This window comes from Crotalus tigris, unplaced genomic scaffold (assembly GCF_016545835.1).
Source record: "Crotalus tigris isolate CLP2741 ecotype Arizona unplaced genomic scaffold, ASM1654583v1 scf7180000018825.4774228, whole genome shotgun sequence".
In the NCBI taxonomy this organism is placed as follows: domain Eukaryota; kingdom Metazoa; phylum Chordata; class Lepidosauria; order Squamata; family Viperidae; genus Crotalus; species Crotalus tigris.
The window spans coordinates 25,730-41,748 of record NW_024097215.1 but is presented as its reverse complement, the minus strand read 5'-3'; the positions used below and the strand labels follow the sequence as shown (position 1 = coordinate 41,748).

At 44.0% G+C, this 16,019-nt stretch overlaps 1 protein-coding gene across 3 annotated transcripts in view; it reads left to right on the top strand.

Moving 5' to 3' along the window:
- The window catches only part of CLCN2 (chloride voltage-gated channel 2), a 115,248-nt gene that overhangs the window by 80,935 nt on the left and 18,294 nt on the right, over positions 1-16,019 (top strand). For all 3 annotated transcript variants that reach the window (XM_039356510.1, XM_039356509.1, XM_039356511.1), the window contains 3 exons: positions 3,156-3,289; positions 11,727-11,911; positions 15,865-15,970. In XM_039356510.1, the coding sequence (XP_039212444.1) occupies positions 3,156-3,289; positions 11,727-11,911; positions 15,865-15,970 (425 nt within the window). The remainder of the gene's footprint in view (positions 1-3,155; positions 3,290-11,726; positions 11,912-15,864; positions 15,971-16,019) is intronic.

Sequence of the window (16,019 nt, the reverse complement as noted above, 5' to 3'; positions counted from 1 at the left end):
GGTGGTCCAATCTCTTCTCAAAAACGCCCAGCTATCTTCTCAATCTGCCCACAAAGCAATAGGGCAGGGGTCTTCAAACGTGGCCCTTTCATGACTTGTGGACTTGTGACACGTGCCTGGCTGAGGAATTCTGGGAGTTGAAGTCCATAAGTCATGAAAGGGCCACGTTTGAAGACCCCTGCAATAGGGAGCAAAAACTCTGGATTTCTTGATTTATTTCTCCTCTTTGGAATCTAGTTCGTCGTTTAGCTTTTAGGCTGGCCGCTCATATTGTTTTTCTACCGGCGTAGCCTCAATTGCTTCATGCAAACTGCATTTTGCAAGTGTCCAATTCCTTGCTGCTGTTACAGACCTTGTAACCCTGCAGGGTAGCCTCAATTGCTTCATGCAAACTGCATTTTGCAAGTGTCCAATTCCTTGCTGCTGTTACAGACCTTGTAACCCTGCAGGGTAGCCTCAATTGCTTCATGCAAACTGCATTTTGCATGTGTCCAATTCCTTGCTGCTGTTACAGACCTTGTAACCCTGCAGGGTAGCCTCAATTGCTTCATGCAAACTGCATTTTGCATGTGTCCAATTCCTTGCTGCTGTTACAGACCTTGTAACCCTGCAGGGTAGCCTCAATTGCTTCATGCAAACTGCATTTTGCATGTGTCCAATTCCTTGCTGCTGTTACAGACCTTGTAACCCTGCAGGGTAGCCTCAATTGCTTCATGCAAACTGCATTTTGCATGTGTCCAATTCCTTGCTGCTGTTACAGACCTTGTAACCCTGCAGGGTAGCCTCAATTGCTTCATGCAAACTGCATTTTGCAAGTGTCCAATTCCTTGCTGCTGTTACAGACCTTGTAACCCTGCAGGGTAGCCTCAATTGCTTCATGCAAACTGCATTTTGCATGTGTCCAATTCCTTGCTGCTGTTACAGACCTTGTAACCCTGCAGGGTAGCCTCAATTGCTTCATGCAAACTGCATTTTGCATGTGTCCAATTCCTTGCTGCTGTTACAGACCTTGTAACCCTGCAGGGTAGCCTCAATTGCTTCATGCAAACTGCATTTTGCATGTGTCCAATTCCTTGCTGCTGTTACAGACCTTGTAACCCTGCAGGGTAGCCTCAATTGCTTCATGCAAACTGCATTTTGCATGTGTCCAATTCCTTGCTGCTGTTACAGACCTTGTAACCCTGCAGGGTAGCCTCAATTGCTTCATGCAAACTGCATTTTGCAAGTGTCCAATTCCTTGCTGCTGTTACAGACCTTGTAACCCTGCAGGATTCTCTGGGACCAAGGTGCACAACTTCCCTGAAGCTGAGGATTACACACTGTATTTCTTTTTTACGGGGTTTTCCTTTGAGAAGTGCGGCAGGGTGACTAAGGAGAGTATTTTTCAAGGGCCAAAGTATTAGAGATCAAAGCAGATATACAGCAATTTAAGGACCCCTTTTGCTCTTCAAAATCCAGGAAGGAAGTCCAGTGTACAGTGGTACGTTGGTGTTCAACTGCTTTGAAATTCATCCAATTGGCTACTCAATATATTTTGACCTAAGAACTTAATAATAATGATAATGATATAGTTGGAAGGGACCTTGGAGGTCATCTAGTCCAACCCCCTGCTCAGGCAGGAAACCCTATACTATTTCAGACAAGTGGCTGTCCAGTCTCGTCTTTAAAACTTCCAGTGTTGGAGCATTCACCGCTTCTGGAGGCAGGTTGTTCCACTGGTTAATTGTTCTAACTGTCAGGAAGTTTCTCCTTAGTTCTAGGTTGCTTCTCTCCTTGATTAGTTTCCATCCATTGCTTCTTGTCTTGCCTTCAGGTGCTTTGGAGAATAGCTTGACTCCCTCTTCTTTGTGGCAGCCCCTGAAATATTGGAACACTGCTATTATGTCCCCCCCTCGTCCTTCTCTTCATTAAACTAAACATACCCAATTCCAGCAACCGTTCCTTGTATGTTTTACCCTCCAGTCCCCTGATCAACTTTGTTGCTCTTCTCTGCACTCTTTCTAGAGTCTCGACATCTTTTTTACATTGTATAAAAAAACATCTTTTTTATACTCGTTGTTTGTTTGGTACTCAGCACACAAGCTAAAACTTGTCAGTGTCAGCTGCCTTGTGACTCACTACATTATTCCTTATGGGAAAAATTAGTTTGGTACTCATTGTTCTTTGGTACGTACTCATTACATCTCCCGGAACCAATTAAAGGATTTGTGAAGGGTTGGTGTGGGTTGGGTTGAGTTATCCACCTCTGCTTTAAAGAACAATGCCGTGCCTGTAATATCAGAGTCTTCAGCATATTAGTCAAAGATCTAGCAAATGCATTCACATAACACACCGATCCTTGCTTAACATTACTCTTAAGTTATTTTCCAAGTTGTTAGTGTGTTGTCTGAATCCAACCAATTTACTTCATTGGCCAGGGAAAAAGCAGTAAGATTTTTCTTTCAAAAGACTGGAAGCTTTACACGGGCTTTTGGTTGAAAGGAGAAAAGACTGCATTGATGATAAATGGATTTTATTTATGGGTGAAAGAGGAAAGTGTAAGAATAAGATGGCAATTAACAGAAAGAAGAGTGGAAGTTTTAAGTCTGTGTTTTCTTTTTTGCTTGTTTTTTTTAAATATTCTGTTTTCTCACTTTTTTTAAAAAAAATGTCTACTTTAATTCTGCTGAAAAATATTAATTATAAAAAAAAAACCCGCTGATTTTGTTCACTGTATAGGTAATCCTCGAACTTACAACAGTTCATTTAGTTACAACGTCACCAAAAAAAGTGACTTATGACCGTTTTTCACACTTGCAGGCCTTACAGCATCCCCACGGTCATGTGATCAAAATTCAGACGCTTGGCAACTGACTCATATTTATGACGGTTGCAGGGTTGCGACCTTCTGATGAGTCAAGTCAAAGGGGAAGCCGAATTCCCTTAACAACCGGGCTACTAATTTAACAAGTGCGGTGACAAGAAAGGTCATAAAATGGGGCAAAACTCACTGAACAAATATCTCATTTAGCGACAGAAATGTTGGGCTCGGTTGTGGTCATAAGTCAAAGACTGCCTGCCTGGTTTAATGCATGGGTAATATCCAGAGAGTAGGTTAAATCTATGATCAAGTTACAGTAAGCGTGTAAACTCAGCCAGCTTGTTTGCCTTTTCAGGAAGTACAACGTACGCGTGGAGGACATCATGGTGCGCGACGTGCGTTATATCACCCTGAACTGTAGGTACCGGGATCTTCAGGATGTGTTACACAGCACCAAGATGAAAAGCCTAGCTCTGGTGGAATCAGCTGGTAAGAGAAAAATATGGGCAGGCAAGTTGGAGAGGCAGGATGAGCCCAGGAGTTGTAGAACTTGTCTTTTCCAAGCAAGAACTAAATACCCCCAATCTACTTTTTACAACCAGCAATAGCACTAGCACTTAGACCAGTGGTTCTCAACCTTTATAATGCCGCGACCCCCAACCGGTCGTAAGTCGAGGACTACTCAACCGGTGGTAAGTCAAGGACTACTCAACTGGTGCAGCACCGTTTGCAGAATGGGACTTTTGGCGGGCTCAGCAGGGCAGAGACAGCCTGGACAATTCCTATTGGCTTTTGAAAGGCAGGCTGGCTGAGGAATTCTGGGAGTTCAAGTCCACAAGTGATAAAAGGGCCAAGTCTGAAGACCTTTGGTTTATACTGTATGGAACAAAACTGTGGTCAGGGTCGAACTCCTGGCGGTAGGCAGAGTTTGCCTGCGATACTGTATTCTAACCCTTGGGTTTAGTTTTACTAATTCAAGCCCACGATTGGACTGCCTGGCATCAGACACAACTGGAGTCTTGCACGCTAACTCTGGTTCCTTAGCCACACCAACAGTAATGAAAGCCTAAGCGTTAAAAAAAAGGAAGTCCTAACATACCAAGCAAGTGGGTGTATTGGGTGCTAAGAGTTTAGTAGAAAATGAACGTTGAATTAAAACAAAAGTTGGCCACGTGAATCGCACACAGGTAGTCTTCCTTTACAACCACTTGTTTACCAACCGTTTGAAATTACAGTGCCACGGAAAAGTTGACTTGTGACTGATCCTTGCCCTTCACGCCTGTCACAGCATCGCTACAGTCATGGGATCCAAATTGGGATAGGGGGCAACCGATATGTATTTACAATGGATGCAACATCCCGGGGTCATGTGATTGCCATGTGCCACCTTCCTAGCCAGTTTCTGACAAGTAAAGTCAACAGAGGAAGCGAGATTCTTTTAACAGAGTTGTGATTCACCTAACACAGGGGTCTTCAAACTCCGCGCTTTTATGACTCATGGACTTCAACTCCCAGGCACGCTGGCTGAGGAATTCTGGGAGTTGAAGTCCATGAGTCATAAAAAGGCCGAGTTTGAAGACCCCTGACTTAACAACTGCAGTGATTCGCTGAAGAGCCCAGGACTCGCTTAACAACGGTCTTGCTTAGCAGTGGAAATTCTGCTCCCAGTTGTGCACCATACGTTGAGGATGACCTGTAACCAATGTGCCCATACTATATGCCAGTGATGGCGAACCTTTTGGAGACTGAGTGCCCCAAAACTGGCCCCGCCCCTGCTCCATTCTCTGCCCCGCCCCACCCCCACCCCACCTGCCCACAGAGCCACTCACCGCCTCCAGGAGCCACTGCAGATCACCCAGGCAGCCCAGCAGCGCCATGCTGGCCAGGCCCTCTGCCTGCGCCCCGCGGCATCAACTGTGCATGAGAGAAGCAACCTGGAACTAAGGAGAAACTTCCTGACAGTGAGAACAATTAACCAGTGGAACAACCTGCCTCCAGAAGCGGTGAATGCTCCAACACTGGAAGTTTTTAAGAAGAGACTGGACAGCCATTTGTCCGAAATGGTGTAGGGTTCCTGCCTGAGCAGGGGGTTGGACTTGATGACCTCCAAGGTCCCTTCCAACTTTATTATTATTATTATTATTATTACTATTATTATTATTACCTCCAAGGTCTCCTCCAGCTCGATTCTATTCTAAGCTTGCTTTCCCATTACAGATGCATTAGTGCATCTGTGTTGTTGGTTTTTTTTATGGCTTCTGGTATTGCAGATGCTTAAAGGGAAATCATCGGCGCCTGAACATAGGCGCAACGTGTATGGCCTGGTCCGTTTTCCATTGTGACAAATATAGATGCTCCCAGTTTGTCCCAATGCCTCTTCCAAAGGAGCTGATGCAACGTGCCGGTTTCCTAATGCTTTATCGATTGGTGAGTCAACCGAGCAGCTACTGACATCACAGAGCCCAAATTAAAACAAAATCAAAAAGCTGCACGTTGTCGCTGAATTGGATGCAAAAATTAGAGAGGGGAAATGATCCGTTTCAAATCATAATTGCCACCGTGATATTTTTGAAATTCTTTTTAGATCAAGCTAGATTTGTGTGGGTTTTTTTATATTATATATACGCCAGAAAGACATCATGGCAACAATGATAGTCTAGTAGGACATGACGCATTTGACTTCCCCTTTATATTATTTCTTGATCATCCTTAAGGATGTTGATACTGATTTCGTCAGTTACGTTCACACGACAAACTGAACCAAGTCAGCTAAAGGTCTTGTTTCTGCATCCACAGGCTAAACTTGAATAAATGTCTATTTATTATTCTCAGTTATTCTCAGTCATCCAGGTCATAGTTTGTCTCTAAGGTGTGTTGTTGTTGTTTTTTAAAAAAGAAAAAACCAACTGGACTGTTTTTTCTTGAGGAAGAAGAAGAAAAGTTTTTGCTTCTCATCCAAGTGTCACAACTGACAAAGCTTCTTGGATAAGAAGCAAAACATTGTCTTCTTCCTCAAGAAAAAACAGTCCAGTTGCTTTTTTTTTTTAAAAAAAAAAAACAACCTTTGAGATTAAACTTGAATAGTATTAATCTTGGTTCACTCTTGGTGAACCCAGCCTATTAACCAAAAATTAATGTATAGTTCCTGTGTATTGTGCAAGCTCAGAAAATTGGTTAATTCAAGAATTAGGCTAAACATGTTGCATGTTTCTCTTACAAAACATAGAATAGTTTAATCATTCTTTGGGACAGAATCTCAACATTTTCAACAAAATCTTTCCCGGTTTTTAGCATCATTGACTGACTGTTGTTCCTTCCTTCCTTCCTTCCTTCCTTCCTTCCTTCCTTCCTTCCTTCCTTCCTTCCTTCCTTCCTTCCTTCCTTCCTTCCTTCCTTCCTTCCTTCCTTCTTTCTTTCTTTCTTCCCTCCCTCCCTCCCTCTCTCCTTCCTTCCTTCCTTCCTTCCTTCCTTCCTTCTTTCTTTCCTCACTCCCTCCTTCCTTCCTTCATTCCTTCTTTCCTTCCTTCCTTCTTTCCTTCTTTCTTTCCTCCCTCCCTCTCTCCTTCCTTCATTCATTCCTTCCTTCCTTCCTTCTTTCCTTCTTTCTTTCCTCACTCCCTCCTTCCTTCCTTCATTCCTTCTTTCCTTCCTTCCTTCTTTCCTTCTTTCTTTCCTTCCTTCATTCCTTCTTTCCTTCCTTCCTTCTTTCCTTCTTTCTTTCCTCCCTCCCTCTCTCCTTCCTTCCTTCCTTCTTTCCTTCTTTCTTTCCTCCCTCCCTCTCTCCTTCCTTCCTTCCTTCCTTATTTCCTTCTTTCTTTCCTCCCTCCCTCCTTCCTTCCTTCATTCCTTCTTTCCTTCCTTCCTTCTTTCCTTCTTTCTTTCCTCCCTCCCTCTCTCCTTCCTTCCTTCCTTCTTTCCTTCTTTCTTTCCTCCCTCCCTCTCTCCTTCCTTCCTTCCTTCCTTATTTCCTTCTTTCTTTCCTCACTCCCTCCTTCCTTCCTTCCTTCCTTCTTTCCTTCCTTCCTTATTTCCTTCTTTCTTTCCTCCCTCCCTCTCTCCTTCCTTCCTTCCTTCTTTCCTTCCTTCCTTCTTTCTTTCCTCCCTCCCTCTCTCCTTCCTTCATTCATTCCTTCCTTCCTTCCTTCTTTCCTTCTTTCTTTCCTCACTCCCTCCTTCCTTCCTTCATTCCTTCTTTCCTTCCTTCCTTCTTTCCTTCTTTCTTTCCTCCCTCCCTCTCTCCTTCCTTCCTTCCTTCTTTCCTTCTTTCTTTCCTCCCTCCCTCTCTCCTTCCTTCCTTCCTTCCTTATTTCCTTCTTTCTTTCCTCCCTCCCTCCTTCCTTCCTTCATTCCTTCTTTCCTTCCTTCCTTCTTTCCTTCTTTCTTTCCTCCCTCCCTCTCTCCTTCCTTCCTTCCTTCTTTCCTTCTTTCTTTCCTCCCTCCCTCTCTCCTTCCTTCCTTCCTTCCTTATTTCCTTCTTTCTTTCCTCACTCCCTCCTTCCTTCCTTCCTTCCTTCTTTCCTTCCTTCCTTATTTCCTTCTTTCTTTCCTCCCTCCCTCTCTCCTTCCTTCCTTCCTTCTTTCCTTCTTTCTTTCCTCCCTCCCTCTCTCCTTCCTTCCTTCCTTCTTTCCTTCTTTCTTCCCTCCCTCCCTCTCTCCTTCCTTCCTTCCTTCCTTCTTACCTTCTTTCTTTCCTCACTCCCTCCTTCCTTCCTTCCTTCCTTCTTTCCTTCCTTCCTTCTTTCCTTCTTTCTTCCCTCCCTCCCTCTCTCCTTCCTTCCTTCCTTCCTTCCTTCCTTCTTTCTTTCCTCACTCCCTCCTTCCTTCCTTCTTTCTTTCCTTCCTTCCTACTTTCCTCCCTCCCTCCCTCCCTCCTTCTTTCCTTCCTTCTTTCTTTCCTCCCTCCCTCTCTCCTTCCTTCCTTCCTTCTTTCCTTCCTTCCTTCTTTCCTTCTTTCTTCCCTCCCTCCCTCTCTCCTTCCTTCCTTCCTTCCTTCTTTCCTTCTTTCTTTCCTCACTCCCTCCTTCCTTCCTTCCTTCCTTCTTTCCTTCCTTCTTTCTTTCCTTCTTTCTTCCCTCCCTCCCTCTCTCCTTCCTTCCTTCCTTCCTTCCTTCCTTCCTTCCTTCTTTCCTTCTTTCTTTCCTCACTCCCTCCTTCCTTCCTTCTTTCTTTCCTTCCTTCCTACTTTCCTCCCTCCCTCCCTCCCTCCTTCTTTCCTTCCTTCTTTCTTTCCTCCCTCCCTCCCTCCTTCATTCCTTCCTTCCATTCCCCTTCAGCCCAACTCCTCACAGTGGTGAAAGCAGAGAGAAAGAAGGAATATTAAATATGTTCGTCACCTGGAGTTATTTATATTTTTTAAAAAGTAGTAAAGAGAGAGATAAATAAAATAAACACAGAGAGTCCTCGACTTTCAACCACAGCGGAGCCCAAAATTTCTGCTGCTAAGTGAGACATTTGTTAAGTGAGTTTTGTCCCATTTTACGATCGTTCTTGCCACAACTGTTAAGTGAATCACTGCAGATGTTAAATTAGTAACACAGTTGTTAAGTGAATCTGGCTTCCCCGTGGACTTTGCTTGTAAGGAGGTCGCAAAAGGCGATGACGTGGCCCCGGGACGCTGCAACCGTCATAAATATGAGTCAGTTGCCAAGCGTCTGAATTTTGAGCACGTTACCTCTGGGGATGCTGCAAGGATCGTAAGTGTGGAAAACGGTCATAGGTCACATTTTTCAATGCTGTTGTAACTTGGAACGGTCACTAAATGAACTGTTGTAAGTCAAGGACCACCTGTATATCTTGAGCACTGGCTGCTAGAGAACCACCCTAGAAGAGGGTTATTTCCTGTTCAGATGCAATAGATAGGCCCCTGTGGGACCCAGAATGCTGGCTTACGTGAGCTCTTGGCCTGATCCACCTTTTAGATTTATTTTTTTGGGTCGTTCTTATTCACATCCCAGCTGGGTTTTGAACTGCATCTGCTCCTCTCTTTAGAAACACACACACAAAAAAAAAAAAACACAAAAAAAGCCAACAATCGCAGTCCTCTACTGCATTAGTCATCCAAATTAGTAGTTTTGGCACGTTTTGCTAAGTCCGCATCTCACAGGAAGAGCCGAAAGGAACAGGAATCGTTCCTTATCTTGTTCCCCAGTGTGGCTACGACCTTTTTAATTTTTAAAAGCAAAGACATTAAGAAATGTGGAAATCTCCAGGGACTGAATTCTGCATAGAAAACTCTCTTGTTTATGGAACAGTCAAATATCCGCCGTGTTCAGGCTGGAAGGCTGCTGGATCAATTCTGCGGCTGTGGAATAGAGTAGTGGAGAGGGCTGGGTTTTGAACTGCATCTGCTCCTCTCTTTAGAGGAGTGATGCTGGTTGGGAAATTCTGGGAGTTGAAGTCCATACAGCTTGCTGAGGTTGTTGAGGCTGAAAAAAAACTAACCACTCCTGGTTTGCCTGATCTTAAATAGAGTCCTGTCCTTTCTTTTTTTCTTCCTTCCTTCTTTCTTTCTTTCCTTCCTTCCTTCCTTCCTTCCTTCCTTCCTTCCTCATTTATTTCCCTTCTTCCTTCCTCATTTGTCTCCTTCCTTCTTCCTTCCTTCCTTCCTCATTTATTTCTCTCCTTCCTTACTCATTTGTCTCCTTCCTTCCTTCCTTCCTTCCTTAATTCCTTAATTCCTTCCTCCCTCCCATCTTCCCTTCCTTCCTTCCTTCCTCATTTATTTCCCTCCTTCCTTCCTCATTTGTCTCCTTCCTTCCTTCCTTCCTTCCTTAATTCCTTCCTCCCTCCCTCCTTTCCTTCCTTCCTTCTTCCTTCTTTTCCTTCCTTTCTTCCTCATTTATTTCCCCCTTCCTCATTTCTCTCCTTCCTTCTTCCTTCCTTCCTCTTTTCTCATTTATTTCCCTCCTTCCTCATTTGTCTCCTTCCTTCCTTCCTTAATTCCTTAATTCCTCTCTCCCTCCCACCTTCCCTTCCTCATTTATTTCCCTCCTTCCTTCCTCATTTGTCTCCTTCCTTCTTCCTTCCTTCCTTAATTCCTTCCTCATTTATTTCCCTACTTCCTTCCTTATTTGTCTCCTTCCTTCCTTCTTCCTTCCTTCCTTAATTCCTCCCTCCCTCCTTTCCTTCCTTCCTCCTTCCTTCTTTTCCTTCCTTCCTTCCTTCCTCATTTATTTACCCCTTCCTCATGTCTCTCCTTCCTTCTTCCTTCCTCTTTTCTCATTTATTTCCCTCCTTCCTTCCTCATTTCCTTAATTCCTTAATTCCTCCCTCCCTCCCACTTTCCTTCCTTCTTCCTTCCTTCCTTCCTCCTTTCTTCTTTTCTTCCTTCCTTCTTCCTTCTTTCCTTCCTCATTTATTTCCCTCCTTCCTTCCTCATTTGTTTCCTTCCTTCCTTCCTTCCTTCCTTCCTTCCTTCCTTCCTTCCTTCCTTCCTTCCTTCTTTTCTGCCCAGACTATAGGCCTATAAAATGTAGGAAATAGGTTGCCTCCATAAATTTATTTTCCCAATTGGTTTAGAAAGCTGCAATCTTGTGGATATGATCATCATTCTATCTAGCAGATGTTGTTTAATAACTTCTAGAGGTTTTTTTTTAAAAAAATGTTCTCCCCCCCCCCCCGATCTCACTGAGCAAGCAGGTGGGGGGGTAAAAGGGTCTTGCTGAAGAGTCCCTAGTCAGTTTTCCGCCCAAGTGAACACTTTGATCTTGGTTAAGGCAAAAGTCTAAAAAAAAGATCAAAAAGAAATAAATGCTGATTCTGCTGGTGGAATCTAAGAAGCAAAAGCGGAGCTGAATAGTCGAAAGTTTGCAGCTGTGGTCTGCAGTGCTTCTGCTTAAAAACACCCTGAGATATATTTGCAGCAAAAACAAGCTTGTAACAGTCTGTTGAAACATTTGTAGGGCTTCAGCAGCAAATGGGCATTCTTTAGCTGGAGAAAAAGCACAATGAGTTATCATTTCAAAGAATTAGAATAGAATAGAATAGAATAGAATAGAATAGAATAGAATAGAATAGAATAGAATAGAATAGAATAGAATAGGAGCTGGAAGCGATCTTGAGGTCTTCTAGTCCAGCCCGCTGCTCAAGCAGGAGACAAATGGTTGTCAAATCTCTTCTTAAAGGCTGGTCTGTGGTAGCATATTTAAAAAAAGATTCTGAGAAATGGGAATGACCTTGGTCAGGAAATTAGGATTTGAGGAATAATTGAGGGCCATTATTATAGCACTCGCCTCATATTGGTACAATCAGTTATCTCTGAATATAATAGGAGAAGCTTTAAGCCCGGTGTCTTCAGACTTGCTGTAAAAGGGACAGGAAGCTGCCCAGTTCTCAGTAGCACTATTCAGTGTGCAATTCAACTTTGCCACAATCCTTGTAACCTCCATTTGGCCTTTTGGAGGAACAAGCAGAGTTACATGTCCTGAGCAGCAGGGGGTCAGGGAAATACGTTGAAAGAATTTGCATGCCAACATTTGAAAGGCAGCTGTGCATGCAGGATGAAGTAGGTAGGGAATCACTGGTTGCATTTGCATAACACATGCAGAGGTTGCTGGGAGGAGTAGTTCACCACAAGTTTAAGAGAACTGGGACTTCATACAGTGAATCAAGCTAGCCGCCTGGCAACTGAGTTGCTGGTTGCATTTGCATTGCATTTGCATAGTCCTAGAGGTTAACAGAATGACAGAGTTTGTAAGGCACCTTGGAAATCTTCTGGATTATTTCAAAAACATAAGAGAATTATCCCATTTTCAGATGCTCCCACTCTGGGGATCCAGAAACGGTTGAGTTTGCCCGGCATGGTAAACTGGAAGTCAAGCTTAACACTAAACAAGCTTATGGTGCTGGCAAATGTGTTTCCTAATCTTTATCTGATTTGGTTAAACGCATGGCATGTGTGCACCATTTCTCCTGCTTCTCTCTGCAGAATCCATGATCTTGCTAGGATCCGTTGACCGCACTCAGATTGGCGCCCTCCTCCGTGACCAGCTGAGCTACGTTCGCCGCCGGAAGTTTATGCAGGAGAAAACCCAGCTGGAGCACCGACTCCCTGAGAAGAGTCAGGAGAACAAGGAGCCACACCATGTGCCAGACACAGGAGTGCGCTTTCAGGTGACTGCAGGCATTCTGTACACCAAGGGCGACTTTGCCGGCACCTTCCATTTTGTAAAGCTGAAAACCTGCCAAGTGTGGGGGAATCAGGAGATTCTGGTAATTCAAATATGTACAAAGATTGATTACAAGCTTAAGTTCTCTAAAAAAAATCTGAGCTACTAACAGTCAAGGGAAATGAGCGGGAGTTGAAGAAAGGAATGCTAGTTAGTTCTCTACAAAAATCTGAGCTACTAACGGTCAAGGGAAATGAGCGGGAGTTGAAGAAAGGAATGCTAGTTAGTTCTCTACAAAAATCTGAGCTACTAAGGTCAAGGGAAATGAGCGGGAGTTGAAGAAAGGAATGCTAGTTAGTTCTCTACAAAAATCTCAGCTACTAACGGTCAAGGGAAATGAGTGTGAGTTAAAGAAAGGAATGCTAGTTCTCTACAAAAATCTGAGCTACTAATGGTCAAGGGAAATGAGCGGGAGTTAAAGAAAGGAATGCTAGGTGGGCGGGGCTTAGATCTCTTGTGGGGGCACAGGGACTCATGACTGATGACATGTTTTGACCCCTCCCTCAGGCTCAGCCTGGTCCTCTCCTACAAAACTATTGGAAAAAGAGAAACACACAGTCACCTTCTATCATCCTATTGGGGTCAGAGTGACTGTCAGGCCTCCTGGGTTATCCCAACAGGAAACAATACCAGATGAGCTAATTCTATTAATGACAGCTGGTGCTGCAGCTGCCAAAAAGGCCAATACAGTGCTAGGCTGCATTCACAGACAGACAGAATCAAGATCACGTGAAGTATTAATACCACTTTACAAGGCCTTGGTAAGGCCACACTTGGAATACTGCATCCAGTTTTGGTCACCACGATGTAAAAAAGATGTTGAGACTCTAGAAAGAGTGCAGAGAAGAGCAACAAAAATGATTAGGGGACTGGAGAATAAAATATATAAAGAAAGGTTGCTGGAATTGGATATGTCTAGTCTAATGAAGAGAAGGACTAGGGGGACAGGATAGCAGTCTTCCAATATCTCAGGAGCTGCCACAAAGAAGAGGGAGTCAAGCTATTCTCCAAAGCGCCTGAAGGGAAGAGAAGAAGCAACGGATGGAAACTCATCAAGGAGAGAAGCAACCTGGAACTAAGGAGAACCTTCCTGACAGTCAGAACAATTAACCAGTGGAACAACCTGCCTCCAGAAGCGGTCAATGCTCCAACACTGGAAGTTTTTAAGAAGAAACTGGACAGCCATTTGTCCAAAATGGTATAGAGTTTCCTGCCTGAGCAGGGGTTGGGCTAGATGGCCTCCAAGGTCCCTTTCATCATCATCACTATTATTATTATTATTATTATTATTATTATTATTATTATTATTATTATTATTTTAGAGGCAGTCCTCAAATTATGACTGTTATGAACCCTGCCCATCATGGTCATAATTAATGACAGTTGTAAATCAGGTCACCCATGTGACTGACCCTTTTTTTTGCGGCGGTCATTAAGCAAACACAACAGACATTAATCGATTTAATGGATTTATGTGGGCCAGTTTTGCCAAAAAAAACCACCCAGAAGTAAATGCCAGTTTTCAGGAAAACCGTCGTAATTGTCTATAAACCGCCAAGAATTGCTGTGAGCGAGTAGGCGACTATAGAAATTCTCTAAAATAAATAAGTAAATTAAATAAGTAAGTAAAACGCAGTCCCATGAGTGTGGGACACTGCAAATGGCTTTAAATGTAGCCTGCTTGCCCACAGCCCAAAGTGCAGTCATGTGACCTCAGGGAGAGGGGCAGCCAATAGAACTTTGGATCTGGATCGTAAGTAACCCCCCCCCCCCAGGGAGATCCGTCATAACTTGAAACGGTTGCTAAGTTGTAAGCCGTGGATTTCTTGTCTTGCAAAGCTAAGTTAACAGAATCTGGCAAATCTGAAAGTACAAATCTCCCGTCGCCATTTTTAAGCAGCTGAACAATTAGGGCAGGTGCTTCCTAAATTTCTTCCTCTGATCGTTGAGCCACTGAGGCCTGCTGCCTCTCTTCGATCGTTTCCTAGGCCAGAGATTCCTAACCTCCGGTCTGTGGCCCGGTGCCAGGGTGTGGCCTGTTTGGAACGGGATCGCGGAAATAGTGGGCAAGCGCACCCACATACAAAAATGGAATTGTGAATGTGGCACGCACGGATGAAACCATCCACTCTACGCTGTCACTCTGCTGCCGTCCCTCCACTGGTCCGTCAAGCCAGAATAGCAATAGAACGTACATTTAGGCAAGAAAAACCAAATGTACAGGTATAGTATAGGTGGTACCTGGCTCAATAGTAGCAACTCTGAGAGGGATCTCGGGGTCCTAGTGGACAATCACTTAGATATGAGCCAGCCGTGTGCTGCAGCTGCCAAAAAGGCTAACACAGTGCTGGGCTGCATTAACAGGGATAGAATCAAGATCACGTGAAGTATTAATACCATTTTACAATGCCTTGGTAAGGCCACACTTGGAATACTGCATCCAGTTTTGGTCACCGTGATGTAAAAAAGATGTTGAGACTCCAGAAAGAGTGCACAGAAGAGCAGCAAAGATGATCAGGGGACTGGAGTCTAAAACATATAAGGAACGGTTGCTGGAATTGGGTATGTCTAGTCTAATGAAGAGAAGGACGAGGGGGGACATGATAGCAGTGTTCCAATATCTCAGAGGCTGCCCCAAAGAAGAGGGAGTCAAGCTCTTCTCCAAAGCACCAGAGGGCAGGACAAGAAGCAATGGATGGAAACTAATCAAGGAGAGAAGCAACCTAAAAGTAAGGAGAAACTTCCTGACAGTGAGAACAATTCACCAGTGGAACAACCTGCCTCCAGAAGCGGTGAATGCTCCAACACTGGAAGTTTTTAAGAAGAGACTGGACAGCCATTTTTCTGAAATGGTATAAGGTTTCCTGCCTGAGCAAGGGATTGGACTAGATGACCTCCAAGGTCCTTTCCAACTACTACTACTACTACTACTACTACTTATTATTATTATTATTATTATTATTATTTATTGATCATCGCACAGTCAGCCAGATGCTCAGACTGGATTTGGCATTTTGTCTACCTATCATTTTGTCTGCCTATCGAGTCCTTACCCAGGACCTGGGATAGGCAGATGTGGATGTTTGATGGTATTACAGGTACCGTCGCAGGATGGAAGCAGTTCCTAGTAAGGCCGCCTTTTGCAATTGACTAATAGCGAATTTGTCAATGCCAACGGTGTTCAAGTGGTGCTCCAGTTGTTTTGGGATTGCACCCAAGGAGCCTATGACTATTGGTACTACCCTTGCTTGCTTTTGCCACAGTCTTTCTATTTCTATTTGTAGGTCTTTGTATTTTGTGATCTTCTCCAGTTCTTTCTCTTCGATTCTGCTATCTCCAGGCACTGCCACGTCCACTATCCAGACTTTTTTGTCTTTCTTATCGACAATTGTTAAGTCTGGGGTGTTATGTTGCAAGTGCTTGTCTGTTTGAATTCTTCTTCTTCTTCTTCTTCTTCTTCTTCTTCTTCTTCTTCTTCTTCTTCTTCTTCTTATTATTATTATTATTATTATTATTATTATTATTATTATTATTATTATTATTATTATTATTATACCACTTCTCAGTGCTTTACAACCCTCTCTAAGTGGTTTACAGAGTCAGCATATTTGCCTCCCAACAATCTGACTCCTCATTTTACTGACCTCGGAAGGATGGAAGGCAGAGTCAGCATCCTTGAGCCGGTCAGGATCGAACTGCCAAACTGCTGGCAGCCGGCAGTCAGCCGAAGTAGCCTGCAGTACTGCATTCTAACCACTGCGCCACCAGGGCTCAGAAAGATTGGGGAAGGCTGTCCGAGGCAGCGTTTCTTCCCCTCCTTCCCCAAAGTCTTTCTCATAAACCATTAAGCCCCATTTCTAATTTCTTCTTTCTTCTTCTTTTTTCTTCTCCAACCAGATTGTGCCCGAGGAGTCCGCCTTCCACCCTCCACAAAGCGAACCCCGCAAACCCCTGAAGCCGGCTCTGAAAAGGGTCCCCAGCACTTTATCGGACAATACTTCAGGTAACTGAAAAAGCTCGTTTGCTACTTGTCCCTCCTTACTAGCACTGAA